General features: G+C 41.7%; 3 protein-coding genes across 4 annotated transcripts in view; 2 read left to right on the top strand and 1 right to left on the bottom strand.

The window, feature by feature from the left end:
* Window positions 1–9,159, top strand: part of PPP3R1 (protein phosphatase 3 regulatory subunit B, alpha) — a 37,690-nt gene extending 28,531 nt beyond the window's left edge. For both annotated transcript variants that reach the window (XM_063391646.1, XM_063391647.1), the window contains 4 exons: window positions 3,059–3,235; window positions 4,651–4,710; window positions 5,429–5,613; window positions 6,983–9,159. In XM_063391646.1, coding sequence (XP_063247716.1) covers window positions 3,059–3,235; window positions 4,651–4,710; window positions 5,429–5,613; window positions 6,983–7,030 — 470 coding nt within the window. In that variant the 3' untranslated portion in view covers window positions 7,031–9,159. The remainder of the gene's footprint in view (window positions 1–3,058; window positions 3,236–4,650; window positions 4,711–5,428; window positions 5,614–6,982) is intronic.
* On the bottom strand, window positions 8,480–14,256 carry PNO1 (partner of NOB1 homolog). Its single transcript, XM_063391644.1, has 7 exons — window positions 14,037–14,256; window positions 13,802–13,951; window positions 12,140–12,223; window positions 11,843–11,903; window positions 11,252–11,369; window positions 10,691–10,761; window positions 8,480–10,242 (listed from the first exon to the last, which is right to left on the bottom strand). Exons 1-7 carry the CDS (start codon window positions 14,211–14,213, stop codon window positions 10,175–10,177), a joined length of 729 nt encoding a protein of 242 aa, XP_063247714.1. The 5' UTR covers window positions 14,214–14,256; the 3' UTR covers window positions 8,480–10,174.
* A 34-nt stretch (window positions 14,257–14,290) lies between these two features.
* DNAAF10 (dynein axonemal assembly factor 10) lies at window positions 14,291–21,021 on the top strand. Its single transcript, XM_063391642.1, has 8 exons — window positions 14,291–14,476; window positions 15,499–15,599; window positions 16,632–16,762; window positions 17,223–17,321; window positions 18,029–18,144; window positions 18,494–18,628; window positions 19,416–19,513; window positions 20,140–21,021. The coding sequence occupies exons 1-8, from the start codon at window positions 14,291–14,293 to the stop codon at window positions 20,345–20,347; spliced, it is 1,074 nt and encodes a 357-aa protein (XP_063247712.1). The 3' UTR covers window positions 20,348–21,021.
* Window positions 21,022–25,527: the final 4,506 nt, after the last annotated feature.

The raw sequence follows: 25,527 nt of genomic DNA, 5'->3' as shown, positions 1-25,527 counted from the left end.
ACATTCTTGAGAAATACTCTTACATGCCTCTGCAACCTCCTCCCCTTCCTGTGATCTGATTCTTATCTTTATTATCCATAATCTTGACCTTCTTGCCTACAATCTTGGAAACAAAACAAAATTTCTTCTCTTACACTTGCTAGTTTTTGCATTTAAGGACCTTGTTACCTGCAAATGCAGGGCTGGTTAACCCAACAGTGGTTCTTGTGCCCAGCAACTGATGGTAGAGCAGCATTGCTTGTTATACTGCGTCCATCCAATCTGGGTGTCACTTTCAGTCTTTGCTCTTATATTTGAGAGGAAAAATGGCATGGACTTGAGCTCTCAAACCGGGAAATCGAACAAAAGTAATAAGAAATAAGTAATAAGAAATAAGCCTTTCTTCAATGCGACCTCTGGGTTGTGAGGAAAGGATGTTACCTAATGATCAGAGGTCTGTGGTCCTGTCTCAGGCAGCTCTGTGTTGCCATCCTGATTAGTGAAAATATTTGTGTTTTGGTACTTAGGAGGTTTTTCTGTGTTCCTTAAAAATGTTACAGAACTTGCAGTTCATTAACTCATTCGTTTTTGTGGCAAGGGAGAAGAGATCCAGCTGTGTTAATGCTTCTGTCATTTTTCTCCATTGTGATTTGTGAAGCTGCAGAACTATGAATTATTTCAGGTTGCTTAGGAGGCTTTAGAACTGACCAAAATGGGAAGGTTAGTCTTTCTAGTAATACTGGAAGTGAGATTCCACTTATCTGGTAAGAAATAATGACAGTGCATTATGTACATCATAGACAATACTTTTAGTTTGCTGTTTAGTTGTTTCAAGGTGTAGTAGTACAGGTATAAATTATATCTATTCATATACTTATTTTACAATGTGCTTAAATAGGTAGTGTGATAACCCACCCTTAATATTTTATGGTTCTTCAATTGCTTGTGCTGTGAGGATTTTTTGAGGGTGTTAGCTCTTTCTATGTGAGCTGCAAGTGGAGCTTGCACTGAAGATGAGGTTCCCACATTTGCCAAGGTGCTGCCTTTGCATTAAAATGGAGTGGGCCCAGTAATTGTCCAGTGGCAGGCCTGGGAGTGAGGATGAGTGGAAGCAAAAGAGTTTCTGTATACAGAAGCAAAAGTTGGCAAATACCTTCAGTGTCTTGGTGAGAAGCAGCTTTTTGTGCTGATGGAACCCATGAAATTGCCTGTGGAGCTGTGCTTTGCCATTCCTTTTCAATACTGTATTCTTTTAGTCACATGATGATGTTTTACCTCCAGGTTAGTCTGTTGTGCTCCATCTCCTGTGTCACCTGGAGGGGTTCCTGGGTAGCTGTGCCATGTGCTGCTGCCACTGCTGTGGTGTTGGACTGCTCAGGGCACACCTCCAGTCATGTTCAAGGCTTTGCACAAACTGGGCTACAAGGAACGTTTCACTACAGTTGAGAGGTTAATTCTGTGAAATACCACACTGCTCACTAGAAACTGAGGAGAGCAAATTCTGTTTAGTGTTACTTTTGTAGCCCAAGAGGCAGAACCAGGTCCGTCACTTTGTGGCACAGCCAAGAGAAGATTATTCTGGGACTGTAGACTCTTTTTTGCCCTTTGCCTCTGCAGCTGCAGGCAGTGACTGAGACTGACTGCACAATGTCAGAAAATCATCTTGTGCATTTGGACTTGTGTCAGGCTCTCTTCCATTCTGAAATCGTACAGTCCTGAGGGCTCAGTACTTGTGTCTCATTGATTTTGGGATGAGGATATCAAGGAATTGAAGTGGAAGTTGGTTACTGTGGGTAGAGCATCAGATCTTTGAGTTGGCTACAGTTTCAAAACATCCAGCTCTGTAGATTGGCTCACCTTATGCATTAAAAAGCCTCAGAGCTCTTTGGTTTTACGCTGCACTTTTACAAAAGCTAGGAAGGTACTAATGTGGTGTAAAGTGGATCAGGTGGATGTGTGTGCTGTGTAGAAGATAAGAAACAATTTCTGTTACTGTTGGAGCAAACACTACTAAATGGAGCTAAGAAATCCTGAGGGAGCTGCTCATGCTAAGGAGAAGGTTGTATGGGGAGTTTGCAGCCTTAGGTTCTGCAGGGCGTGTTTGCTGTGGTTTGCTCTGTGCTGGGCTCCCTCCAGGCTTCCTAGGAACCTCAGTTCCTCCTTTGTAGCCAAAAATGGTGAGCAACATGTGAACAGCCTTGGATCTCATAAACGGAGCTGCTGACAGGATGTTTTCAGGTTGTTATGGGGAATTTTTTTCAAGCTTTTCAGCAGTAGCAAAGTACAAGATTGCTTTTAATTGTTTTTATGGTTTCACAGGCTTAACCTATTCTTGGCATGATCAGATGTGTAAAATAGGGTACTAGGTATATGTTTTAATTGAGATTATAAATTTGAAGAGATTAGATGAAGAGGTTCTGCTGCTGAACGTGAATCTAATTTAATTTCTGGGACAAAAAAAAAAAGCTGTGTGCAGGTTGTGGCTAGAGATGTCTGGGATGGAGAGGAAAAATGATCTAAGGTCAGTCAGAGGGATGTTTTGAGTAGGTGAAAGAGAACTGGTTAACAGTAGGACTGTTAACCTGCTTGACACATATCCCAGGAGATCTCATGTTCAGTGTGCTGAAGAAGCACAAATTTTGCTAATAACTTGAATATAATTGTCTTTTTAACATATTATGTTAGTCTGGTGTAAACATAATGCCAGCTCGTTCAGAGAACACCTGGTCTCTTCCTTAATTTCTTCATATCTGGTATTTGTAAGAGCTGTCTGACTAAGAACTAACTAGCTAAGCATCCTCAATCCTTCAAAATGTTGTGTCAGCAGCATGTGGTATTCAGTGAGTCACGAGGCTAATAACTGTATTATGGCAGGTGCAGGGAGAAAAGAAGGTGAGTCTTATTTAAAATAAAATTGTATTTGTCTTCAGAACTTCATGTTATCCTTATAGGTGTTTAATATTTATAATGAAGTAGGAGAAAATCTTGTAGGGAAGCAGTGAAATGTGCCTTTTGTTTAACTGCAAAGGATTTACTGAAGCCTTTCTGAGATTAAGTGTGGGGTTGTTTTTCATTTCAGTTGATGCTGATGAGATAAAACGACTAGGAAAGAGATTTAAGAAGCTTGATTTGGACAACTCTGGTTCTCTGAGCGTGGAAGAGTTCATGTCTTTACCTGAATTGCAACAGAACCCGTTAGTACAGCGAGTAATAGATATATTTGACACAGATGGCAACGGAGAAGTGGATTTCAAAGGTAAGGCACAGAGTCCTGGTGGTGCTCCAGAATCCCTAGGGCTTTAGAATTCATGTTTTTCTTCATCTCAGAAAGGAGAGGTGAAGAAGTTTTGTTAAAACAAGGGGCTAAATCCTAGTGCAAGTGAATACCAGTAAAACCAGTTTCTCTGCATTAGGGCACTTCTGAGTGAAATGTTTAGAGCAGATTGTTTAGTAATAGCTTTTATGGTCATGCTGACTGAGGACTATTCATTAAATATCTCTTAAAGTACACCAATTTAAACTCCTAATTTTGATGCTGAGGAGAGACTGAGGAAGGTGTGGTAGGCTAAGTGGTGTCTTTCTGCATAAGTTGTATTTATCCAAATATCCAAATGAAACCTGTCCTTTGGAGTATTTAGAAAATAGAAAGGACCCCAAGTTTTCTGTTGACACTTATTTATGGGATTCTTTTTAGGTAGATCTTAGATTGACACTTGAAGAAAAAAAAATCCAGTCAACCTAGAAGTTTTGATTTAGTGTATTTCTCAAAATTTTAGACTTATTTTAAATATTCATGATTAAAAGGCTGTAATCTTCATCATTAGTTCATCTTGAAACAGTCTCTGACCCTTAGAAGTGATAAAGTTTGTACCTTCTGTTCAAGGTAATACTTAGTATTTATTGTTGCTTATGACTAGAGATTGTTAATCAGTCTTGCCCTTTTTTTTAATTGGAGAAAGTACTTACATCTTGTTTATACTGACAGACTGACATTTTAAATAATGTATTAATACACAAGAGCTGCTAACCTTTGCAAAACCCTTTAAATGTCTATAGGGATAGCTACAGTATAACTAGAATGTTGGGTTTTGATTGGAAGCAGTGATTGTTGCATGGAACTATTCAAAATTCCCTTGTAAAAAATAGATAGTCATGAACAGTGATCATGTTGCCTGTAACATTCAGCTGTGATTAATGCACTTATTAAGAGTTGTTCCTGTTGTGAGGAAGTTGGCAAAACCAGTTTTCTTTTATAGAAAAATACTATTTTAGTATTTCTTCAAAAGCAGTTTTCAGTTTCAATGTACTTCTTTGCATTGAGAAACCAATATTGAGGGGAGTTTTACAATTAGAGTCTCAGCTGGAGTAGCTCTAGTAAAGATCTCCGAGTTTTCTGTCAGGTTCCTGTGAAGGTCCAGCAACAAAATCACTGAAATCCTGGTGTGACCAAGTGTGTTTAGTGAGTGCTGCACTGGATTTGGGGTTCCTCCCAATGAAGAACATCAAATATCAAAGTATGCAGACATTTAGCTGTCACAAGGTTGGCAGCATTTTAAAGATTTGAATTTTAAAAATTAGATTGCTTCTACAATTTCTAAAATTTTCTCAATGTTGACTTCTTTGTTTATTAAAAAAATACTCTTTTTTACATGTTTTCCTTCCATTATTTAGAATTTATAGAAGGAGTCTCCCAGTTCAGTGTCAAAGGAGATAAAGAACAGAAGTTGAGGTGTAAGTATTTTGATTCTCCTTAACAAAAATTTTCTGATCCTCAAAAATACACTTTTATAAATTGAGATTAAGATCCAAAGGCAAACCCAAATTGTTGTAAAGAGTGGAAAATCATGAAGGTAGACTGTAAGCTTTTTGCTCATTTTGTCCTCTATCTATGTGGAGATTTGTTAGCACTTTTCTGCAGGGAAGATTGGAAGAGGTTGGTTGCTTTCTGAAGCATTTCACTTGCTTTCCGTTTTTAAAAAAAGTCAATTCATTTAAATGACAGCTTGCTGTATAGTTCTGTTCTAAGAATAATACTCAGTTCTTTGCTATTACAGTAGGAAAGCATTAAATTCTTGTTTCAGAACTGCATCTCCAGACCCAGGCTTTAGGAGTAGAAAAGAGAGAGGTTCAGTTATGGCTGGAGCTTCCAACAACTAAACTGAAATGTTTAAAAATAAATTCAGTCTTGATGCCAAGTTGTTTGCAGCAGAGCAACCAGATGGGATTTTGAGTCATGTGTTTCCTGGAAGGTTGTAATTTTTTTGCTACCTGGATGCTTTACTTGTGGTGGGGAAGATTTTCTTTTTTTGGTGCTCATAGAATGCTTTTACTGCTGGTGCTGAAACAATTTCAGGTGTTTTCTGAAGTGTGTGTGTACTATTTTCCAACCACAGTTGCTACAAATGGTTGCTTTATTTAATTTTGATTTTTTTTTTTTTTACTTCTGCAGTTGCTTTTCGCATTTATGACATGGACAAAGATGGCTATATCTCAAATGGAGAGCTCTTCCAGGTGCTGAAGATGATGGTTGGGAACAATCTCAAAGACACTCAGTTACAGCAAATTGTAGATAAAACCATAATTAATGCAGATAAGGATGGTGATGGAAGAATATCCTTTGAAGAATTCTGTGCTGTAAGTAAAACTTGTGTCATTTACAGAGAGGGGAAAAAAAACTCAAATGCTGCTCTGGAAAAAGAGTAGACACTTGAAGGGCACCTTTTAAGAACTTAGAAGTTTACTGAACAGAATGCTGAAATGTAGCCCTTAATGCTTGAAGGGGTTGATTTCAACCCATGTGGTATATCTATTTAATTAGTTGACAGCAAGTTTTAAATTCTTTTCTCAAAAAAAGTAAATGCCACATTGGATCTTGATCCTTTGAAAATTGCAATAATGAGTGTTTACGCATTGATTTTAAACATTGTATTCAGGGAGATACACTTGATAGCATGGTTTGGGCATTCCTTTTTTTTTCCTCATCTTGAATTTACAACTTCAGTTCAAACATAACCTGTTCATGCTCAAAAAATAAGTATGATGTTCTGAAAAAAAGAGGAGGAGGAGGGAGATGGTGGAAATCTGCCATCCCACCAGCTACTGAAATGAAAAGGTTCTTTTGTTTGCATTTTGTTTTTTGGGTTTTTTTTAAGTTTAATTGTTTTTGTGACATTTGTGTAAAAAACATTTTGTGTGCAAAAAAGTTAGAGCTGCAGCCTGCAAATGCCTGTGGATTAGTGCATTATTCATTTATTTCTTGCACTGGTCTGTCATCTTCAGCCATCCATCAAATGTGATGTTGCCTCTTCTTTTCTCTTTGGGCTTCTTGCCTTGTGCTACTGATGCATTTTCCCCTTCTTTACTTTTAATTGCTTCAGTTTTTGTTGACCTCCTGAAAAGGGACAAGGCACAATGTCTTATTCTTTGTTGTGCCTTTTACCTTCTTTGAATCTGGTGCTGCACATCTGCAAAAATGCTTTTTCATTTGTTGTCTTCAGCACACAGCATTTGGCCTTGGAATTTTGTCCCTGCACTATAAAATGTTCCTCTGACATGACATCCTTTTTCCTTCTGCTCTGCATGGATCACCCCTGTGGGCATTGGTCATGCTTTTCTGGGTGTGTGCAGTTGTGTCAGAAATCCTGCTGCTGTTCCTAAGGCTCTTTCCTCTTCCTGGGAAGGTTCACAGTTACACAGGGTGTTTTAGAAGTCACCATTTTATTTAACATGCACAACCATACTACAAGGTCATCATATGAGATGGAGAGAAATGCCAAAATGGGGTTATTTGCACTGTTTTTTGTGTAAATTGTACTAATATAGAACTGCCTTGCTTTGTACATAATTAATTCCATCTCTCATAGTACTTGTAAAATGTAAATCAGTTTGGAGACGCCAGGGAAGTACTGCCTTTGTGATTGCTTCAAAATGCATCTATTGAACGTGTTCTTTGCACCTTGCTAACTTCCAATTCTCATCTTTCTGATCCTTATTTTTCTCCCAGGTCGTAGGAGGCCTAGATATCCACAAAAAGATGGTCGTAGATGTGTGACTCTGTAGGGCACCACCCAACACTTTTGCTTTCTTCTCCATCTCTGAAGATCTGCTCCAGACGTCCAGCAATGCTCTCTGTGTATTTAAATGGAAGTATTTTTCTCTGTGAAGCCACATTTTCCAACATGAGCCTCATGAAGCCAACTAAGTGTTATTGAACTTTTATTCTCTCAATAACTCAGTGTAGCACTTTAAAGTCTGAAGGACAGCAAAGATGGAAAGAGCATATCAGTGTGGCGGAGAAAGGGAAGGGGTTGGCTTTTTAATTTATTTTTCTTCATCTTTTATAACAAGGAAATATCTATCTATATATATATATGTGTGTATTTATATATAGATATATATGTAGCTTTCTATATGTAGTAGCTAGGTGGGCTTTAATTTAATATACTTGATTCAGAAACAAAACTAGAGTACAAAGTGCCAAGCAGAATATTAACAGTTCAATATATGGATATACATCCTTACTTTTATTTCACACAGTTTTATATATATAGTAGAAGAATGTAAAATTTTAACTGGGTCTTAGGTCAACTCTTTTCCTTTTCCTGTGACTGTTCAGATGTTTCTATATATTGAATGGCTGACAAAGCATCGCTTCTTATTAAATCACCTTAACTACTTTTTTTTGTTTTGTAACACGGGAGACTACGTTTATTTATACCTGTTAATATATTACCAGGGACTGTGTCTCTTTGCTAAATAACTCAGTACAGTTCTACTTCATATGAGAATATAGTTTAATGCTACTGCCAAGAACCAGTCCTCGTGTGCATACAGCGACTGCGGAATGCTTTGGTGGCTGCTAGATTCCGTCACCCAGGAGCTGGGAGCAGCCTCAGCTGTCGTGAAGCCAAGGCAACTCTGCTCCTCTGGGTTCAGTTTAGAGCCAGCTGCTTGAGGTGGTAGATGCATTCATGATTTTTCTCTTGTGCTTAGCTTAACGAAATTAGGATCGACGTAACTGTGCAGGATTCCCACCTACTTATTTTATACAGTACTTAGATGATAAAATGTTCTTGCCACTTAAATTCTGTTGTTTCACCCATGATAGTTTTCCCCCTTGCATTTAAAAAATACTACAGGTAGCTAAATAACTGGTAATATTTTATATATATATGTATATATGATTCATACAGGGGGGAAATCTTGTTAACCTATGCCATAGAGGAGGAAAACTTCACACTATCTAAATTTATACCTCTTGCAGTTCTCCAGTCGTTTTCCTGGAGAAGTTTTTTTTCTTTTCTAGATTTGTCCATATCATAATTTGTAATGGAAGGTAACTTGCTCTATTTGTGTGATATAAAAGTAGCGAGCCATGTTTTACAACTTTATATCATCCCTTCCCTTTTCTGCAGTGGTACTATTGGCTGGAAGAAAAACATTTGCTAGATTTTTTTAGGACAGTACATCTTTCCTGTATAGTAGTTTTTCTATTTAAAAAAAAAAAAACAATTGTTTTATAATGAGCAGTGGAAAGTGCAGGTTGTCTGAACCTCTTCAGTCGAGCACCTGTCTGCCATAGCTGTTCCTTCAACTGAGTGCTGCACATCATGGGCTCTGTCTGTGAGAGAGAAATCCAGGTGCTTAGTGTCCTTGCATGACATGAAGTTTTGCATGTAGATCGATTTGAAATGTTCCTCTTGTTTACATAATTTGCATAATTAACAAGATAATGTTGCCAAACTTTGGTAAATGTTCATGTTCAAAACAAAACAATCTCCACTACATGTAACTTTTTTCTTCCTCTGGATCAGTACGTGGTTTATAATCCCAGCCAGTGGTTGTATCTGTTCCAGTGTCAACTGCCATGTGCTCTGCTTCAAGGGGGAATTAGTCTTTTGTGAATTTTTTGTACATAAGTATTTGTTACAAACATTTTAGCAAATGCTTTCAGTTTTTCTTGCTTGTGCATATCTTGGCTGGCATTATAGAAATTAGTGCTAATGTTATTTCCTTAGGGGGACTGGAAGGGGAGGGATGATTTTTTTTTTTTTCAGTTTGTGTGGGGAAAAATGATTTATGTTGAATGTTTAGTTTTTCCTCTGCATGCTACATCATATATCGTGGGAACTATAAGAACCTTCATACTGTATGAATACAAAATAAAATATTTGAACCTTGGCTGGGGTGCTCAGTGCCTTCCATGTTCACCTTAAAGCAGATCTGCACCTGGCTCTGAGTCTGCTGACAGCTGAAAGCTTGAATCAGTCTGGCTGTGGTGGTAACCCCAGACTGTGAAGTGCTATTCTGGAAACTTGGACAGTGACCTAAATGCTTACTCAGTTTGCTCGTGTGTTTGATAATCTCATTTCAGTTTGTTTTCATTCCCAAGCCTGAACTTAATTATTTTCCAAGACGCTTTGCAGAAGGTTGCCTGGCAGGTGCAGGAGAAGAGGGTCAATTTTTAAATCATACTGGGACTGGTAAATCTAATTTCTCCCCTCCTTTTGTTGCATTATGCTACTTATGTAACATTTGAAAGAAGAGCCACACAGGACCTTACAGTTACTGGTGCTCTGGTACACTGGAAAGTATTTAACCTGGTGGCTCTTGGCTTCATCAAGCTGTCCTTACCGATCATTTTAGGAACTAAGGAATGTATGTATGTGCAGATTCAGTTCAAATATTCAGTTCTTTGCCTCTTCATCTTACTTTTTTCATGTGATGCATTGTTCCAGCAGCAGCGACTCAGTGGACAGCCTGCCACTGAACTCTGCATTCCAGTTGTCTCCTCCTTTTGTCAGGAAGATTCTGAACCATGATGTGTGGTTACAAATGTTTAACTCTGCCAATTCCTTTAGGCTCAAAACATTAAACACCAAGGCTTTCTGAAGAAGCAGCCTCTTAAGTCTGATGTTCAGGAAATCCGTAATGAAGCAGGTTTTTGTTTGAGGCTGTTCAAGTAAAATCATGGACTTTTGATCTAGACACAATTTAAAATACCTTTTAATGACTAGACAGAAACATCAGGTATGTTCAAATCAGACCACATGTCCAAAGGCAATCATACTGAACAAACAGTCCTGGTTTTCTTCTGGGCTTCCAAATCCAGCAGAAAACTGATGGCTTCTGTAGCTTTAGGCTTCTTGTGTGTCCAGGAACTTGGACTTCCATCCCCAGTCCTTGGTGGTGCAGCTCAGAACCTCTCAGCTGCTCTGCTGGCCACTGCCCTAATATTGCCATAGACTTTGGAGGGAGGACTTCCTGCAGAAGAAGGCACAGATCTAGTCAGGAGACGAGGTAATCTGTCACAAAAATGCACTTGTGCTCACACCTGTGTTGGAAGTGCAGAACTAAGGCAAAGGGTGAACAGGATGGTCAAGCTCAGTCACCCTCTCTCACTGCAAGTGCACATCTCAACCTCTGCTTTCAGAGTGGGTTGTTCCCTTTGGCTTTTGAGACCCTTTAGGGAATGCTGCAGCTCAGTCAAAAAGCAGAACACCTTTCTGCAATGTGGCAAGGGTTTTGGAGCCAGAAAGCAAATCCTGGATTCCCTGCTTCTCCCCCAGATTTTTCCCTTAAGAGCAACAAGCCAACTGCCAGCAAGCTCCAAATGTAGGTGTGGACAGGACAGGGACGAGGGTAAGAGCCACAAAGCAGTTTGTCAAACTTCAAGATCTATATGTAGTGAAGATTAGATAAGAAGACTTACCTAAAATTAGATTGCAAATTGCTGTTCGTGCCATTTTAATGTTCTGAAAAGATCCCAAAATATGAATTTTTCTGTAAAAAGCAAAGTAGCAGTAGTTAACAGAAGGTAACTTAGGAGATTACACACTTAATAGAGAATTGGAGGTTGGAGATAAATGTGGAATTTTGTATCAGTACTAGTTTTTTTTTACACCTGTAAAAAAAAAAAACAACCTCCAAAACCTGCAACACAAGACCTATGCTTTTCTAAATCCTTTAAAAATAGATTTTATCATTTGCAAATTTAACAGTGTAGCAGCTTCCAGAGGAAAATGTTGCTCTGTGGATGAGTTCATCTTGGATTATTCCTAAGAAGGAATTCTCACGCTGTGGGGAATGACTGAATTCTGGGTGCACTGGTGACACTCTCATAACAAAAGGTCAAATAACTTGTGTTCCTTAAAATATTCTCTTAAATATTTTTTCTTACTACTACTCTACAACAGTTCCATAAAATTGAAGTTACCTTTGTTCCCGGCAGAGGACATGGATTAGCTGAGGGGTTGTGCCAGGCTGTACTTACGTGTCAGCAAGAACAATGCGTGTCCTGGTCACGTTTTCTATGGTGAATTTGGTTTTTCCACCTTTCCCTGCTATTCTGCCGATTGCTCTTGACAGATGATCTCCTTTCAGAGGTTTGACTGAAATGAGAACAGCGTGCTCAGGGTACCAGCAGTGGTGTGTGTTCCTGTTAATCCCTCCCTTGGTCAAGCTGCTGGAAACAGCTCCTGCCAAGTACTACGAAAGCAACTTCGCTGCTCAGCAGAGACCCAGCTGGATTTCAGCTTTTTTTGGCTAGCAGTGCACGCTCCATCCCTGCTGACACAGGGTTTGTGGCACACCAAGGTCTCCCTCAGAACTGCAGAGGAAGCCACTGCACCTCACGTTGAGGAAATGGAGGCAAAGTGCACCAAGCTAACACTGGGAGAAATGCAGGTCAGGTTCAGATCCGGACTCCAAGGAGTCCCAGGACTACAGAAAATTTTAGATGTTTCTGGCTTCCCTGATCCTTGAGGGCAAGTGAGGCAAGTGGAGCAGGGGGAAAAGAAAGAACAAAGTCACACTAGCAGGATGCACACGTAACTCCTTGAGTGCTGCAGCAGAAAATACTCACCATCTGTCACTTCAAATGACTCTAGAAAAAGATCGTCTAATCTGATGAGAGCAAGGGCATCCTAAAAGAGCAGGAGATCTGTTATCAGCAGTTATTTTGTTTTGGTACTGTTGAAAGCTGCAGTTCTTTTTATACACACAACCTAGCAAATAATAGCTAAAGTTAAATCCACTGTCTTCAACAGCAATACAAATATGGATTTTTCCTTTCTTTATTTCTTACTGTAATTTTGCAGAGAGACCAGGGACAGATCAGCAAACTGGAGCAGTCTCACAGTGTGGTTGTTGGGAGACTCACCTCTACTTGAAATCCAAGTATAAAGGCTTTCACAAAATCAGCTGCTTTCGTCAGAGCACTGAGATCCTTTGTCTCTTGACAAGTCTGCAAGACAAGAAGTTGTGTTTGCAAATCAAGACCAGGCAAGTTAGGAACAGAACTTAAAAATTCAGCCTGTGCTTGGTGGGGAGAGAAGAGAAAAGCTCCTGAAAATCCACAGCACCACTCATGGACTGAGGAGAACCCTTTGAGGTGGTGAAAACCCAAAACCAACACAAACTGCAACAGCAAACAGCAGAAAAAAGGGAAGGATGGTGAAGGCAGAAGAGTTATTCTAATGACAACAGTCTAAAGATGCCTTAGCAGGTGAATGAAATTCATTTCAAAGTTTTATTTTCACGATGGATGTCGGCAAAATGAAATAAGCTTGATTAAGAACAAAACTATCTCGCTTTTCACCAGACATAATTTCATATTAAAAAGTGGTGTTAAAATCCCAGGGTTTTCTCCTGCACAGTTACTGAGTGAAAACTGCAGGAGTTCCCGTTCCTCCCTACCTTTCCCCTGAAGTTTTTTCTAGGAAGTGTAAATAAGGCATAATTCTGTCACCTTTCCTCCAGCTTCTGCCATCAAACTTCTGATAACATTTCATGGTTAGGAAGCAAAATTCCTGTTGTTGTCTGTATTTTCACTGTAACACTGGAAGATCTCATATGTCAATGTTGCTAATACAGCGAGTTGTATGTCAAAACTTTGGATATGCCCTTAAAAACTCCTAGTGTGAACATTCCCCAGAAGGAATAAGGTTAAAGAACGAGCATCTGCAAGATTTACAGGTTCATACTGGTGTCTGTACCCTAAGGTCTTCCAATGCAATCCGTTAAAGAAAAATCACATTTTATTTGTGAAAAAATCACAGCTATTCAACTGTAGGCCCTTATCATCTGCCACAATCCAAGGCATTAGAAGATTCAGTGCCCCCTTAAAAGATATTGCTTACTATCAGGTAAGTATTTGGTAGCCTTAAATAGCTGGAGAACACTGAATTACAAAATCGTATCTAAGACATGGATGAAAAGAAATCCTCAATGCTATGGTACATCACTTTCTCCTACAAAAATTGAACACTCCCCCAGCTTCTGCTGGCTCCTTCTGGAACAGATTGGTATTTTTGTATTTTACTTGCAGTAACTATTTGTTCTAAGCAGTAATTGCCAGATTTGATCCCCGGGGAGGCAACACAACACAGTTTCCATTTTTCCAAGCATTATGTGGGATTTACGACTTCTCTGTCTGTGGACCAAGGACACGCAATGAGGAGAGGAGAGGCTTTTCAGAAGGCAGAATCATAGAAGGGTAAGGGGGTAAGATCATCCAGCCCCCCAAGCCCCCTGCCATGGGCAGGGACACCTTCCACTAACCCAGGCTGCTCAAGGCCTTTCCAGCCTGGCTCTGAACACTGGGCAGCCCTGGGCAACCTATTCCAGTGTCTCACCACTCTCACAGTAAAAAACAAAAATCCTAACAGCTAAACTTCCCCTCTTTCAGTTTGTACACGTAAATCTTTGTCCTGTCACTACAGCTCCTGACACAGAGCCCCTCTCCGGCTTCCCTGGAGGCGCCTCCAGACCCTGCTGGTGCTGTGAGGTCTCCTCCAGTCACCGCGGAAGTTGCTCCCCTTACCTTGATCTCAACATTCCTCGTTTTCAGGTTGAACCTTATTTGAAGCTGCAGATGCTCCACGATGGGCGTGAATATCTTCATCCAGTTCTCCTTAAGCGGCGTGTACCTGTTGGCCGGGACAGGGATCTTCCTCAGCTCGCCTTTCCCAACCTGCCGGGGGGGAGACACAGCGGGCCGTGAGGAGGCGGCGGCCGGCGGAGCCCCGCGGGCGGCGCTTCCCCGGCGCCCCGCGTACCCCCAGCGCCTCGGCGGCCACGGGCGGGAACGCCGGCCGCTTGCTGGGCCGCGGCTCCGCCGTGTCCATGGCCGCTCCCGCCGCCGGCTCCTCGCCGCCCGCCCGCCGCCGCTTCCTCCGGCTGCGCCGGGACACGACGCCGGTGAAGGCGCCGCCCGCCTCCGCCTGGCCCTCCATGTCGGCCGGCGCTCACACGTGGTGCGGCCGCGCCGGAAAGGGCGGGCGGCGCTTCCGCCGGGCCGCGGCGGGCCGGGATGTCGGTGGGCGCGGAGCGGCCGCAGGTGGTGTCGCACGTCCAGCATGCGCTGAGCTACACCGTGTTCGACTGCCGCTGGGTGCCCCGCAGCGCCCGCCTGCTGTGCCTGGGCAGCGCCGCCCGCGGCACCGGCCTCATCCAGCTCTACGAGCTGCACGGAGCGCGCCTGGAGCTGCTGCGGGAGGTGAGCGCCGGCCCCGCGGGAGCCCGGGGATGTAAAAAGCAGGAGTGATTCGCGTGTTCAGTGCTGATCCAGCGGTACCCTGTCGGTCCTTGCTCGTCGCTTTGCACAGCTCCCTGCAAAGCTGTAGCCGGCCGGGAGTCTATCTCTTCTCCCAGGCAACCAGTGGCAGGACAAGGAGACGTAGACTTAAATTGCGCCAGGGGAGGTTTAGATTCGACATTGGGAAGAATTTCCTCACGGAAAGGGTGATCAGACATGGGAATGGGCTGCCCGGGGAGGTGGTGGAGTCACCGTCCCTGGAGATGCTCAGGGAAAGACCGGGTTTGGCACTCGGTGCCGTGGTTTGGGCGACAAGGTGGTGGCCGGTCGTAGGTTGGTCTCGGCGATCTCAGAGGTCTTTTTCACCCTGAGGCTGCGATTCTGTGAGTTTGTATCCTGCCGTGTTTTCTGGGTTCTTTTCATGTGTTGCGTTATGGGTTTCTGGTTTCTGCCTGTGTTTGGCTTTTTTTGGATTTTTTTTTTCCTTTTTTTTTTTTTTTTTTTGTTGGTTTGGTTTTTTGTTGTTGTTTGGGGTTTTGCTTGGTTGGTTGGGTTTTGATTGGTTTTGGGGTTTTTTAGGGTTTTTGTTTGTTTGTTTGTGTGTTTTTGTGTGTTTTCATGGTGTTTTTGTTTGTTTTTGTTTGTTTGTTTTTTATTGGTTATTCTCTTTTTAGTTCGGTTGTTCTTTTCCCCTCAGACTGACCTGTCAGTGTTTGCTGCCTCAGGTGCATGAGGCCCCACGAGGCCACACACAGAGTGTTTCTCTTCAGGGTCTCTTGAAAAACTGGACCCTCTGCTTTTCTGTGCACAAGGACTAAATTTAAAGTGTAGCTTGCCTTCTGTAGCATTCGGATTGTATTTTGCACCCCGGATCCCACGTGTGTTTCGCTGACACTTGCCCTGTGCACCCCCGAGAACCGCGCGGTCTGTGGGTGCTTTTGCCTTTTCCGTGTGCTGACACAGACTTTTCCTTTCTTTAAAAGATCGAAAAGCCCAAACCCATAAAATGCGGAACCTTCGGTGCTACATCTCTGCAGCAAAGATACTTAGCTACAGGAGATTTCGATGGAAACCTTCACATATGGTAAGCACAGGTGTTGGAAGTGCTTTCACTCAATATTGTCCATGTCTGTCTGAACAGAGGTTTTCTTTTGTGACTCTGGCATGAGATGCTCTCTCTGCTCCCTGTGGTTGGGACACAGTGCAGGCTTTGCTGGCTGCTGTTTTTGGCCCATTCCTGTTTTGTAGAAGCAACACAGAATTCTGCACTGTGATTAATTCAGTGCTGCTTCACTCCTGTCTTCTGTGTGCAGCTGCAAAAACCTGTAAAGTTCTGTGAGGTTGTCCTCTGAAAAGAGGCTTTTGAATGGCTGCATGAGTACAAATAAGAGGTTGTGTTCAACCTAAATTTTGTGCCTAGATTAAATATATTTTTAATCTTGAAATTCCAAATGTTTCCTCTAGGCCCCTGAATTTTTTGTGTAATTAATGTGTAGGCAAATTTATGATCAAATAAAGTAGTAATGTCAAAAGGGTATTGTTTATTATCATTACTGTTATATTGCCTTGTGTCAAGGAACTCCTAGTTCTCATTGGAATAGCAAGAATTACATGGAACAGTTACTAGTTGAAAAGTAAAATAAAATTGTGAAGGATTCTCAAAGAATGGGAATTAGTGGGAAAGAACCATGAAGCTCATGGCTGGATACAGCATTCACCTGAAGTTAGAGAGCAGTAGTCAGAGCTAGGTGGGGATGAGTGATTCAAGTTATTTTATGGACCTACTGAAAGTAAAGCTGACTGGATATTTTGATCTGTAGTGAGATTTGTTTTTGAGCCCAGTGTGAAAGCTGGGTCTGAGTGGTTGCTGTGTGAATCCCACAACTGCCTTTACAAACAGGGAGGTCCAGAACAGAGCAAAAACTTTTGGAGCAGTCTAAAGCAGCAGCCAAAGAAGGAGTCAAAACAACAACTCTTGGTTCTTAGTGATGATACCCATTTTTGTTCTCACCGTTAATCTGAGCTTTTATGATTTGTGCTCGAGTTTCATTTTTGTACAAGTCCTGAGTGTCAAGGAAAAATGCCATGTCTTCTGTTCTTTTTCTTTCTCGCCTAGGAATTTAGAAGCTCCTGAAAAACCAGTGTATTCTGTGAAAGGTCATAAGGAAATCATAAACAGTATAGATGGTGTAGGTGGCTTAGGAATTGGGGAAGGTGCACCAGAAATTGTGACTGGCAGTCGAGATGGTGAGTTAGTGACCTCTGCAAGTCTTTCCAGTTGCTGTGAGCCTGCAGGCTCTTGATGGCAGGGCACAGCCTGCCATCTGAACTAGTTACAAGCTGTTGCAACTAGTTCTTTGTGCGCTGTCTTTTGAGTCTTGCTTGGATTTCTCTGATTCTTCTAGAAGCCACAGATAAGCAAAAGGCACTGTTGTCACTGGCCATGAGACTGAAGGAACACAAACCAGAATAAATGCAAAATATCAGCTAGGGAAAACACGTCCTTAACAAATGCTTCCACTCTGTTTCTGTTTGGTTTTGTGGTTCTTTCTCACATCCACAAAACACAGTGAAGCTTTCTAGAACTGAAAGAGTTGCTCCTGTCTTTTGAATGATTAGGATGAAAAGCAAAGGGCTTTCCTGGGCAGGTGAATATGGTGTGACAGTGTATTCCTAACACAGAATCTGTTGTGTCTTTCTTTCCCAGGGACTGTGAAGGTGTGGGACCCGAGGCAGGACACTCCTGTGGCTAACATGGAACCTGTACAGGGGGAGAGCAAAAGAGACTGCTGGACTGTGGCATTTGGTAATTGACCTGATTGTGACCATCCCTCCCTCTGACAGGATTGTGCTTTGATGATACTCAGTGCATTTCAGGATGTTATGGAATACTTTATTTTGTGTGGATGCATAAGTAGCAGGCTTTGCATTTCTACTCTGTTAAATTTATCTTTTTTCTTCAAAATGAACCAGTTTTGTGGGGTTGTGGTAGTTAGGTTTTGGACTCATTCTCTAATCGCTTTTGGTCAGCATTTTTAGTTGGACTTGATCATCTTGAAGTCTTTTCCAACCTAAATGATTTGATGATTCTGTGGTTTCACAGACAAGCTGTGCAAACTTTATTTATGTGCCTAGGAATGTAAAAACAATATATCCAGCTGTGTGCAATGTAAATGTTGCCATGTACAGGGAACTCATCCCTGTTGTAGTGTAGGTCCAGCTACCGAGCATTAAGGATTTAATTTAAGAGCAGACCTTTGAAACTTGAGACCTAATCAGAGAAAACAGCAAGGCTTGATGTGAGCTCTGGATTTTTTTTTGGAGAGAGCAAAGCTGCTTGTGTCCTACACAGGATTTTTGTAGACCTGTCAGGTTTGAAAACCAGTTCACCACACCTTAATATCCCAACAGTAACTTGTTATTGTATAAGTTGAAACTGCAGGCCTGGGACTTCTGAAATGTACAGGCTAAAGAGGTTCTGTGTGTTCTGGTTAATCCCCTCTCTGTGCCCAGGCAATGCTTACAATCAAGAGGAACGTGTTGTGTGTGCTGGGTATGACAACGGGGACATCAAATTGTTTGACCTAAGGACCATGTCACTGCGATGGGAGACCAACATCAAGAACGGGGTAAGGAAATCATAGAAGTGCTTTTCATTCCAGCCCCTGTGTAGGATGGAGAAGTTAAAAGGATTCTGTCTGTGTGAAACTTACCCAGAATAAGTTTCTGCTGAGATTGTACCAAGGAATAATTTCCTTGGGGTTCAGCAAGTTGTACCCCTCACATTCTTGATCAGGACAGGGTGGGGTATTTTTCAGTGGATTCATGATTTCAGATGAACTTGTTTATTTCCTGTTTGGTGATGGTGTTATTGTGGAAAAAATCAATGATTAATACATATTTACAAATCACAGAACACCCATTTTTTGTTAACAGTGACTAAATTACAGGACTGGATTTATCTTGTTCTATATCCAGGTTTGCAGTGTGGAGTTTGACAGGAAAGATATAAACATGAATAAGCTGGTGGCCACGTCGCTTGAGGGAAAATTCCATGTTTTTGACATGAGAACTCAGCATCCAACCAAAGGTTTTGCTTCTGTTTCAGAGAAGGTATGGGAGACTGATAATTTATTAATAAGAGACAAACTTACTAAATTCATGCTGTCAAATTACTACAGGTGTAGTACAAGTAGGTAAGAAATGCCCAGGTTACTTCATAAAACTTACTTGTTTTGTTTTTTGCTTAGTGAACAAAATCTGGTGACAATTCAAGAAAAGGCACTTTTGTGGTGAAATTCTTTAGGACTCCCTTTTTTTAGAAAACACTGAGTTTCAACTCAGTATCTCTTCCATACATTCATTCAAAGCAGATAAGGTCTTGGAAGTACTTTATTCTGAATCAAAGAAATTCTTTTTACAGAATAAAATAATAAATTTTATTTATTTATCTATAAATAATTTTGTAATGAGATGTGAAAATAGAATTTGTTGCTCATTTAGTACATTTAAGCTTTTCCTCGTGGACATTTGCAGACAGATGTGCATTAAGTCAGAGGATGTGTTGGGGTTTTTTCCCCTAAGTGAAAGGAATTTCTGTTACTGTGTGATCTTAGTGCCCTGGCTGAGGTTTGAGTTGTTGACTATGTGTTGTGTTTGCACAGTGTTTGTAATATATGCCATTCCAGTAATAATTTCAAGAGATACCATAAAATTTAAAACCAAAATAAAATAAAATAAAATAAAATAAAATTAAATTAAATTAAAAAGTGAAATTAACCATCCACTGTGGGAAGGCTGGGCTCTCTTCAAACAAGTGATCTCTGTTTTAAGATTGTGTCCTTTCCTATGAAATTCACACCCAAATGACTTCTGTACAATGCTGATTTCTTTTTATTAGGCACAAAAATCCACCATTTGGCAGGTTCGGCACCTGCCACAGAACAGAGACGTATTTATGACAAGTGGAGGATCTGGAAGCCTTCATCTCTGGAAATAGTAAGTGATCACTTCTCCAGCTAGGAGCAAGAAAACAACCATTTAATGTTTTAAGAAAGAATCTTGCTGAAAATGATGAGTGGGGTCCTGCTTCCAGCCTTAGAATATCTGGTTAAAATTATTGCTTACAAATGCAGTAGAAGGGGTGATTCCAGTGTCAGTACAAAATCTGGAATCCTGAATTAATCCCTAAGAGAATGTGACAGCACAGGTGAATCTTGCCCTTGTTGTCTTAACAAAATGAAGATCTAATTATATCCTTGGTTAACAAGGTGATAAATGGAAAAAAAAAAAGTTTCTTAAAATTCTCATGTGGTAGCAGTTACAGCTGAGAAGAATATTGAAAGCCTTGACTTAATGATTCTTAGGTTTACATTTTCTTCCATTACATGGAAAAATAATTTAATTGTCCTAAATGCAATAAGGTTGGTGCATTAAGGTTCAGAAGCAGAGCTGTGATGAAATTTTTCTGCCTGTGGTAAAAGCTGAAAAGGCTTTTAGCACAGGCAGAAAAATGAAGAGCAATAGGAGAGGGCTGTCAGGATTCACAATTTCCCACTTCCTTTATTCTTCCATGAAATGAAATTCCTGAATTCTTGTTTTTGCTTTGCTTTTCTCCCTGGCAGCGAGTACCCGGTGCAGCGCTCGAAGAAGGATTCGGAGGGATCCGAGATGGGGGTGGCAGGCTCTGTCAGTCTCCTGCAGAATGTGACTCTGTCCACACAGCCCATCTCCAGCCTGGACTGGAGCCCCGACAAAAAGGGACTCTGTGTCTGCGGGGCTTTTGACCAAACCGTGAGGGTGCTGATAGTTACCAAGCTTAACAAAATTTGACAAGGAAGCTAGAATTCCTGATGGGAAAGCAATATAGTTTGCAGTCTGTAAATATAGGAGGGGGAGCCCTTCTATTTCTAATTTAATTTCTTCCTTAATAAAACTGGATTAAAGAAATAGAAGGCAGATCTTTTCTACAGAAAGTTCAGATGCAGTTAGAGTTGTTTGGCTGATTGTGCTGTGATGACTTGAAGTTACCTGGGCACAAAAGTTAACCTTCTAGAAATGTGAACTTACACTTAAAATAAAATGTGCCATTGTGTTACTGCAGCTCTGTAATTTCAGAGTCCACTTGGGTTTTTGTTCAGTTTATTCATAGTGCAAATCTCTTCACACTTGTTAAATGGTTTGGCTTTATTATATATAATATTGTCCATGTGCATTCATGCAATGGGAACTACTGCTTGTTATGTTATTGGAATTAATTAGAATGTTTGTTAAAGTGACTTAGGATTCTTTAATACAATAGAGAAACAAGGGCTAAAACATTCAGGTTTAATGGAGTAGGGTTTTTATTGAAGATCAGTGAAACAGTGAAATTAAACTATTGAGCAAAATGCACTGTTTTATTATTTTAGTTGGGTTTCATATTAAGTTCCTATGTCCTGTTGGTTTTGTATCTGTTTTCAACTTGGTAGTCTACAAATAAAATTATATATAGCGTTTTCTTAATATGAACGAAGTATATTATTCAAATACCCAGAGATTTAGAGAAGTGATGTATAAAAAAACCTCACAGGCTGTTAAACCCTAGACTTTGTGGGATGGGAAAATCCTTCATGCCTGTGCAGCAGAGGGTGGGCAGGAGGAACATTACAGTACACTATAAACACAGTGTGCCTGTGGAAGTCCTTGTTTTCAGTAGGTCACTGAAACTCTCCTCTAGCCTACAAAATTAGGTTCTTTATCTCAGATTTAGCAGGAGGGAAAACACAGGCAATGTGGGCTACATATTCTGTGGAAGACAAAGATGTGTGAGATTCAGCTGCCTTCCCTAAGATTCGATGGTTTGCTGTCAAGTGCAATATTTAGTGCATGATTTTTTTACCCAAGTAATCCCATCTCCTTTTGTGCGTGGTGAAATGTTGAGAGCATATTCTGAAATTATTTTAAATGTTGTCCTTCTTAGGATACATTCCAGCAGGAGGGAATAGGGGGAACCATTACTCTGCACTCCTGGCTGCAGCTTGCTTTGGAGGTGTGGAATTCAAAGAATTCAAGTGCTTTGAGTCTAAAATGCACTGTTCAGAGATGGCTCCCATTAGCTTTGTACTGTAAATAAAATATACTCATTGAAAGGTGTGAAAGGCAGTGGAAATATGGTTTATTTCTTCAACAGTAACTCTGAGTCAAGCACAGAGTAAGGGAAGAAAAAATGTGGCCTGGGATATTCCTTGGCTCACTTGGGGGAAGCAGTGTTCCCTCCCAACTCCCTGTGCTCGCCCAGCCCACTCCCTGGTGGCTGGGCTGAGATGCACAAAAGGCCTTGATGCTGTGTAAACGCTGCTCAGCACTAGTGAAAACATCCCTGTGTGAGCAACACTGTCTCAGCTCAAATCCAAAAGAATGCCCAGAGCAGCTACTGGGAAAAAAAAAACAGAACTCTGCCCCAGGCCAACCAGCCAAGCTCAGCAGCTTCACCAAGTCTGCTGTCAGGATCAACACAAAACTCACTTGGTCACATTCCATATTGTCAGCTGCTGAAAATAGCACCAATTTATACCAATTTTCACAAACTTTTGTTTCAAGTTCTGCAGTTCAGCATTTCCACTGTTCATCTCTTGACAAGCAACCAACAACCAAACCTCCTTTGGGGCTCCATCTGCGACCCTGAGGCTGCCAGTGCCAGGGCATGCAGTGTGAAACACAGGGGATGCTGCCAGGGAAGCCAAGAACCACTGCCATGGTCTGGCCCAGCTCCCTGTGCCAGTGAAACAGATTCCGTCATTCCATTGATAGACTCCAATTCTGCTGAACAATGGGAATCTCTGATACCTAGGATCCTCTTATTACTAAAATTCTCATACCACTCTTTGGCACTGGCAGGCAAAAAGCAGCCTTGATCATGGCAAACGTGGCCACTGCACATCCCAAGGTACTGGCACCCTGCAGGAGAGGAATCCAGCCCTCAAAAATGATGCTAGGTGAGAAGAAGGGGAAGCAAGAAGCATTTGCAGAGCAAAGCACAAGGGTAATGATCCAGGCCCGAAGTCCATGGAGTTTGTGTTTATTCACGACACCTTAAATAGGAAGAAAAACAGAGTGTTAGTGACCCTGCATTATTACAGCTTTTAATGAACGTGGGGATGCACAGAATACACAGAAACTCCATCAAGTGCTCATCAAATGACTTCTCTCATCTTCCCAATTAAATATCCTGAGGCACTTCTCTCAGTATTCCCTTAGACTCTGCTGAACCCATCACGCTTTGTTAGGCTGAGTTTTTCTCCTTACAAAACTGGATTTAGACTCTCTCCCAAACCCTAGGAACTACAGGAACAAGTTGGTAACAATTCCAGTACCCTTTCTAACAGTTCACAGCACACATTTGGTTCCAGTCCCTTGGGTTAATGGAGCTTGAGCAGGTGAAACCTATCTTGTCCAACACCAGCAATAGTCTGCTGACAAATTGAAGTGCCAAAATGATCAACCATGACTTTTCCACTGATGCTGTGCTGCCTACCAGATCAACAGTTTTACTCATTGTAAGAAATGCTAGAACTTACTCCAAAAGATGACACAGATTGATTTCTTTGTTTGAACTGAACATGTAAGGAAGGTGAGAGCATTTATGTCCGTGCTTCCTCTGGCAACACAATGGTTACAAAAGACTCCAAGAACAGACATACCATCATTTCACAAGATTGCATGGTGTGCAAGGATTCCAAGGAAGACTTTGGAGAGGGGACAGCACCTTCTTGTACAGCTCCCACACAGCCAGGGAGAAATTAATGGCAGAAGTCAGGAATGGACACCAACAAAACTACGCAGAAGAGAAAGAATGTATTCACAGTAAAGAGACACAAGACAAAACCCCTCAAAACACAATCCCTTACCCACACAAACCATTTCTAATCAGTTTCTGTTAAGTATCGGGTAAGCCAATGTGGCAAGATTGTTGTGATTTTAAACTAGTAATACCACTAACCTATCAGACAGCTCTAAAGATGTGTTTCATGTAAGGCTGTCATCCTGTTATGGTGAGGAGGCAGGACTAAAATTTGTCTGGGTAACTGGATTGATTCAGCTCCTTGTCCTTTCATTTTGATCTATTTCTTGTGTATGAATTTCAAACAAATGACTATTCTTGTTACAGAGTTGCTTTTTCTTAGAAAACCTCATTACCAGATATGTCACACAAGGAATATTTGTGTATATTCCCTACATATGTATTTCCTAAGTATTCCATAACCTTCATTTGCATTCCAAAACGCCTTGCAAAGTGTGAAACACCAAAGAGTAAATGCCAGTGCAACATTCCACCACCCTTTGTGCAAAAGGATTCATCCAACAGCTCTGTAAGAAACCAGATGCTGCATCCAGATCCTAACTCCATAATGGACCTGGAGAGTGACCAAAGGGAATAAATGCCAGCAGACCTATCAATCACGGGAGTCCTGTTCCAGATTCAGATGCTTGTTCCCCGTCAACGAGTACGGATATGGAGCGGGCAGAGAGCGCAGGGACCGGGCACAGGGGACGAGACCCCGCCGGGAGGGCGCTCACGGGGGGCACTCACCGGGGACGGTCACTCCCTCGCCGGGACCGGGATGTTAAGGCCATCTGCAGACTTTCAGCCTGCCACTGTCTCTAGATGGTAGGGAAGGTTTTATCAGAGTCCTAAGAATATTTTTTGTCCTTCTTTGTCTCTGCTTGAAAATCTAAAAATGCAACTTGTAACACCAAGCATATTTGCAGTTTTTGATGGTTTTGGTCTCTCTCCACAAGCTCCACTTGGCTTTGTATTTTTATCATGACTTCCTCCGATCGCTCCTTGCTTTTAATCTTATTAAAGACCCCGTTCCCTTCTCCGCAGCAGCTCCATCCCCATGGAATGCCATCTGCGGCATTCCCGCCGCGTACGCAAATTGCGTAACCCGCGCTGTTCACGAACGCTCCGTAGATTGCGTAATGTTCGTGAATACCAAACTTACGCCAACTGCTTAACTCGCGCCGCCCGTGTGCCCCGTGCCATTTCCGTGCGCCCCGCGATCTGCGGGACTCTGCTCGGGGCCGAGCGGCTCTGCGGGGAAGAAGGCAGCGGGCCCGGCCTGTCCCGACCTTGCGGGTGTCTCCCTCGGCCATACGGGCAGCGCCCCCGGCCCGGGGCAGCCCCGCCGAGCGAGCGGAGTTTGAACACGGCGGGAACCGGGCCGTGCCCTTCAGCAGCACTGCGCATGTGCAGCACCGCCGTCCGTACAGCACAATGGCGGCGCCCTTCGAAGAATTCTCTGACAACCGATTCTTGTGAGTTCTGGTAAAGGATGCTTGGCTAAAGTTCCAAGTACAGGGTTTTTTCTCTTTCAGAAAAGGGAGCTCCGCGCGGCTGAGTTTTATCCTCCAGACTGTGAAACAGAAATTAGTGCTTCGTGCTAGGGAAATAAAAAGAATCTGTGTAATTGTAATTGTAGAACACGGCCATGAGACAGTTATAAAGATGAGTTCTAATAAACAACTGAGGAAAGCATGGAATAAGGTTTCTGAACAAACTTTGCTTGCAATTACCTATTATAAATCTCAAGCTATTCAGTAATAAGTGTGTTTGAATTATAGCTTTAGAAGCTTGTTTTGTAATAAAGAATTTTAAACTGTAGTTTTAGAATGTAAAAAGGCTTTCTCACTGACTGGTAAAAAAACATCCTGGATACGGAAGAAAATATTTCAGCCCGCTGATTTATGGTTCCTGAAAAAGGGAAACTGGACATCACTATCAAAGACTGATAGATCTGGAAAATAGAAGCTGGACCCCACATCTTGAAGCTGGACCCCACCACCTGGGATACATATCCTGGATGAACATCCTGGAATATTGAAATCTAAAATGGACCACAATAGGTATTGAATAATGATGTTAAAAATTGGAAATAGGAACTGCTGAGAAAAGCTTATGAATATGTATGAATATGGCAAATAAAATACCAGCAAGTCCAGCAATCAGGGTGCAGTCGGAAGGGAAAATC

Source organism: Prinia subflava, chromosome 2, assembly GCF_021018805.1.
Source record: "Prinia subflava isolate CZ2003 ecotype Zambia chromosome 2, Cam_Psub_1.2, whole genome shotgun sequence".
Classification (NCBI taxonomy): Eukaryota; Metazoa; Chordata; class Aves; order Passeriformes; family Cisticolidae; genus Prinia; species Prinia subflava.
Note: the sequence above shows the minus strand (reverse complement) of the source record. Positions and strands in the feature narration are given on the sequence as shown.

Bases quoted from the DNA above. Each gene is read 5' to 3' on its own strand.
- PNO1 (XM_063391644.1), bottom strand. From the start codon at position 14,213: ATGGAGGGCCAGGCGGAGGCGGGCGGCGCCTTCACCGGCGTCGTGTCC. The intron at 12,224-13,801 runs GTAAGGGGAGCA...CTTGTCTTGCAG, and splicing joins CGAGGAATGTTGAGATCAAG to ACTTGTCAAGAGACAAAGGA. The intron at 11,904-12,139 runs GTGAGTCTCCCA...CTGCTCTTTTAG, and splicing joins TACTTGGATTTCAAGTAGAG to GATGCCCTTGCTCTCATCAG.
- DNAAF10 (XM_063391642.1), top strand. From the start codon at position 14,291: ATGTCGGTGGGCGCGGAGCGGCCGCAGGTGGTGTCGCACGTCCAGCAT. The intron at 14,477-15,498 runs GTGAGCGCCGGC...TTTCTTTAAAAG, and splicing joins GCCTGGAGCTGCTGCGGGAG to ATCGAAAAGCCCAAACCCAT. The intron at 19,514-20,139 runs GTAAGTGATCAC...TCTCCCTGGCAG, and splicing joins AGCCTTCATCTCTGGAAATA to CGAGTACCCGGTGCAGCGCT.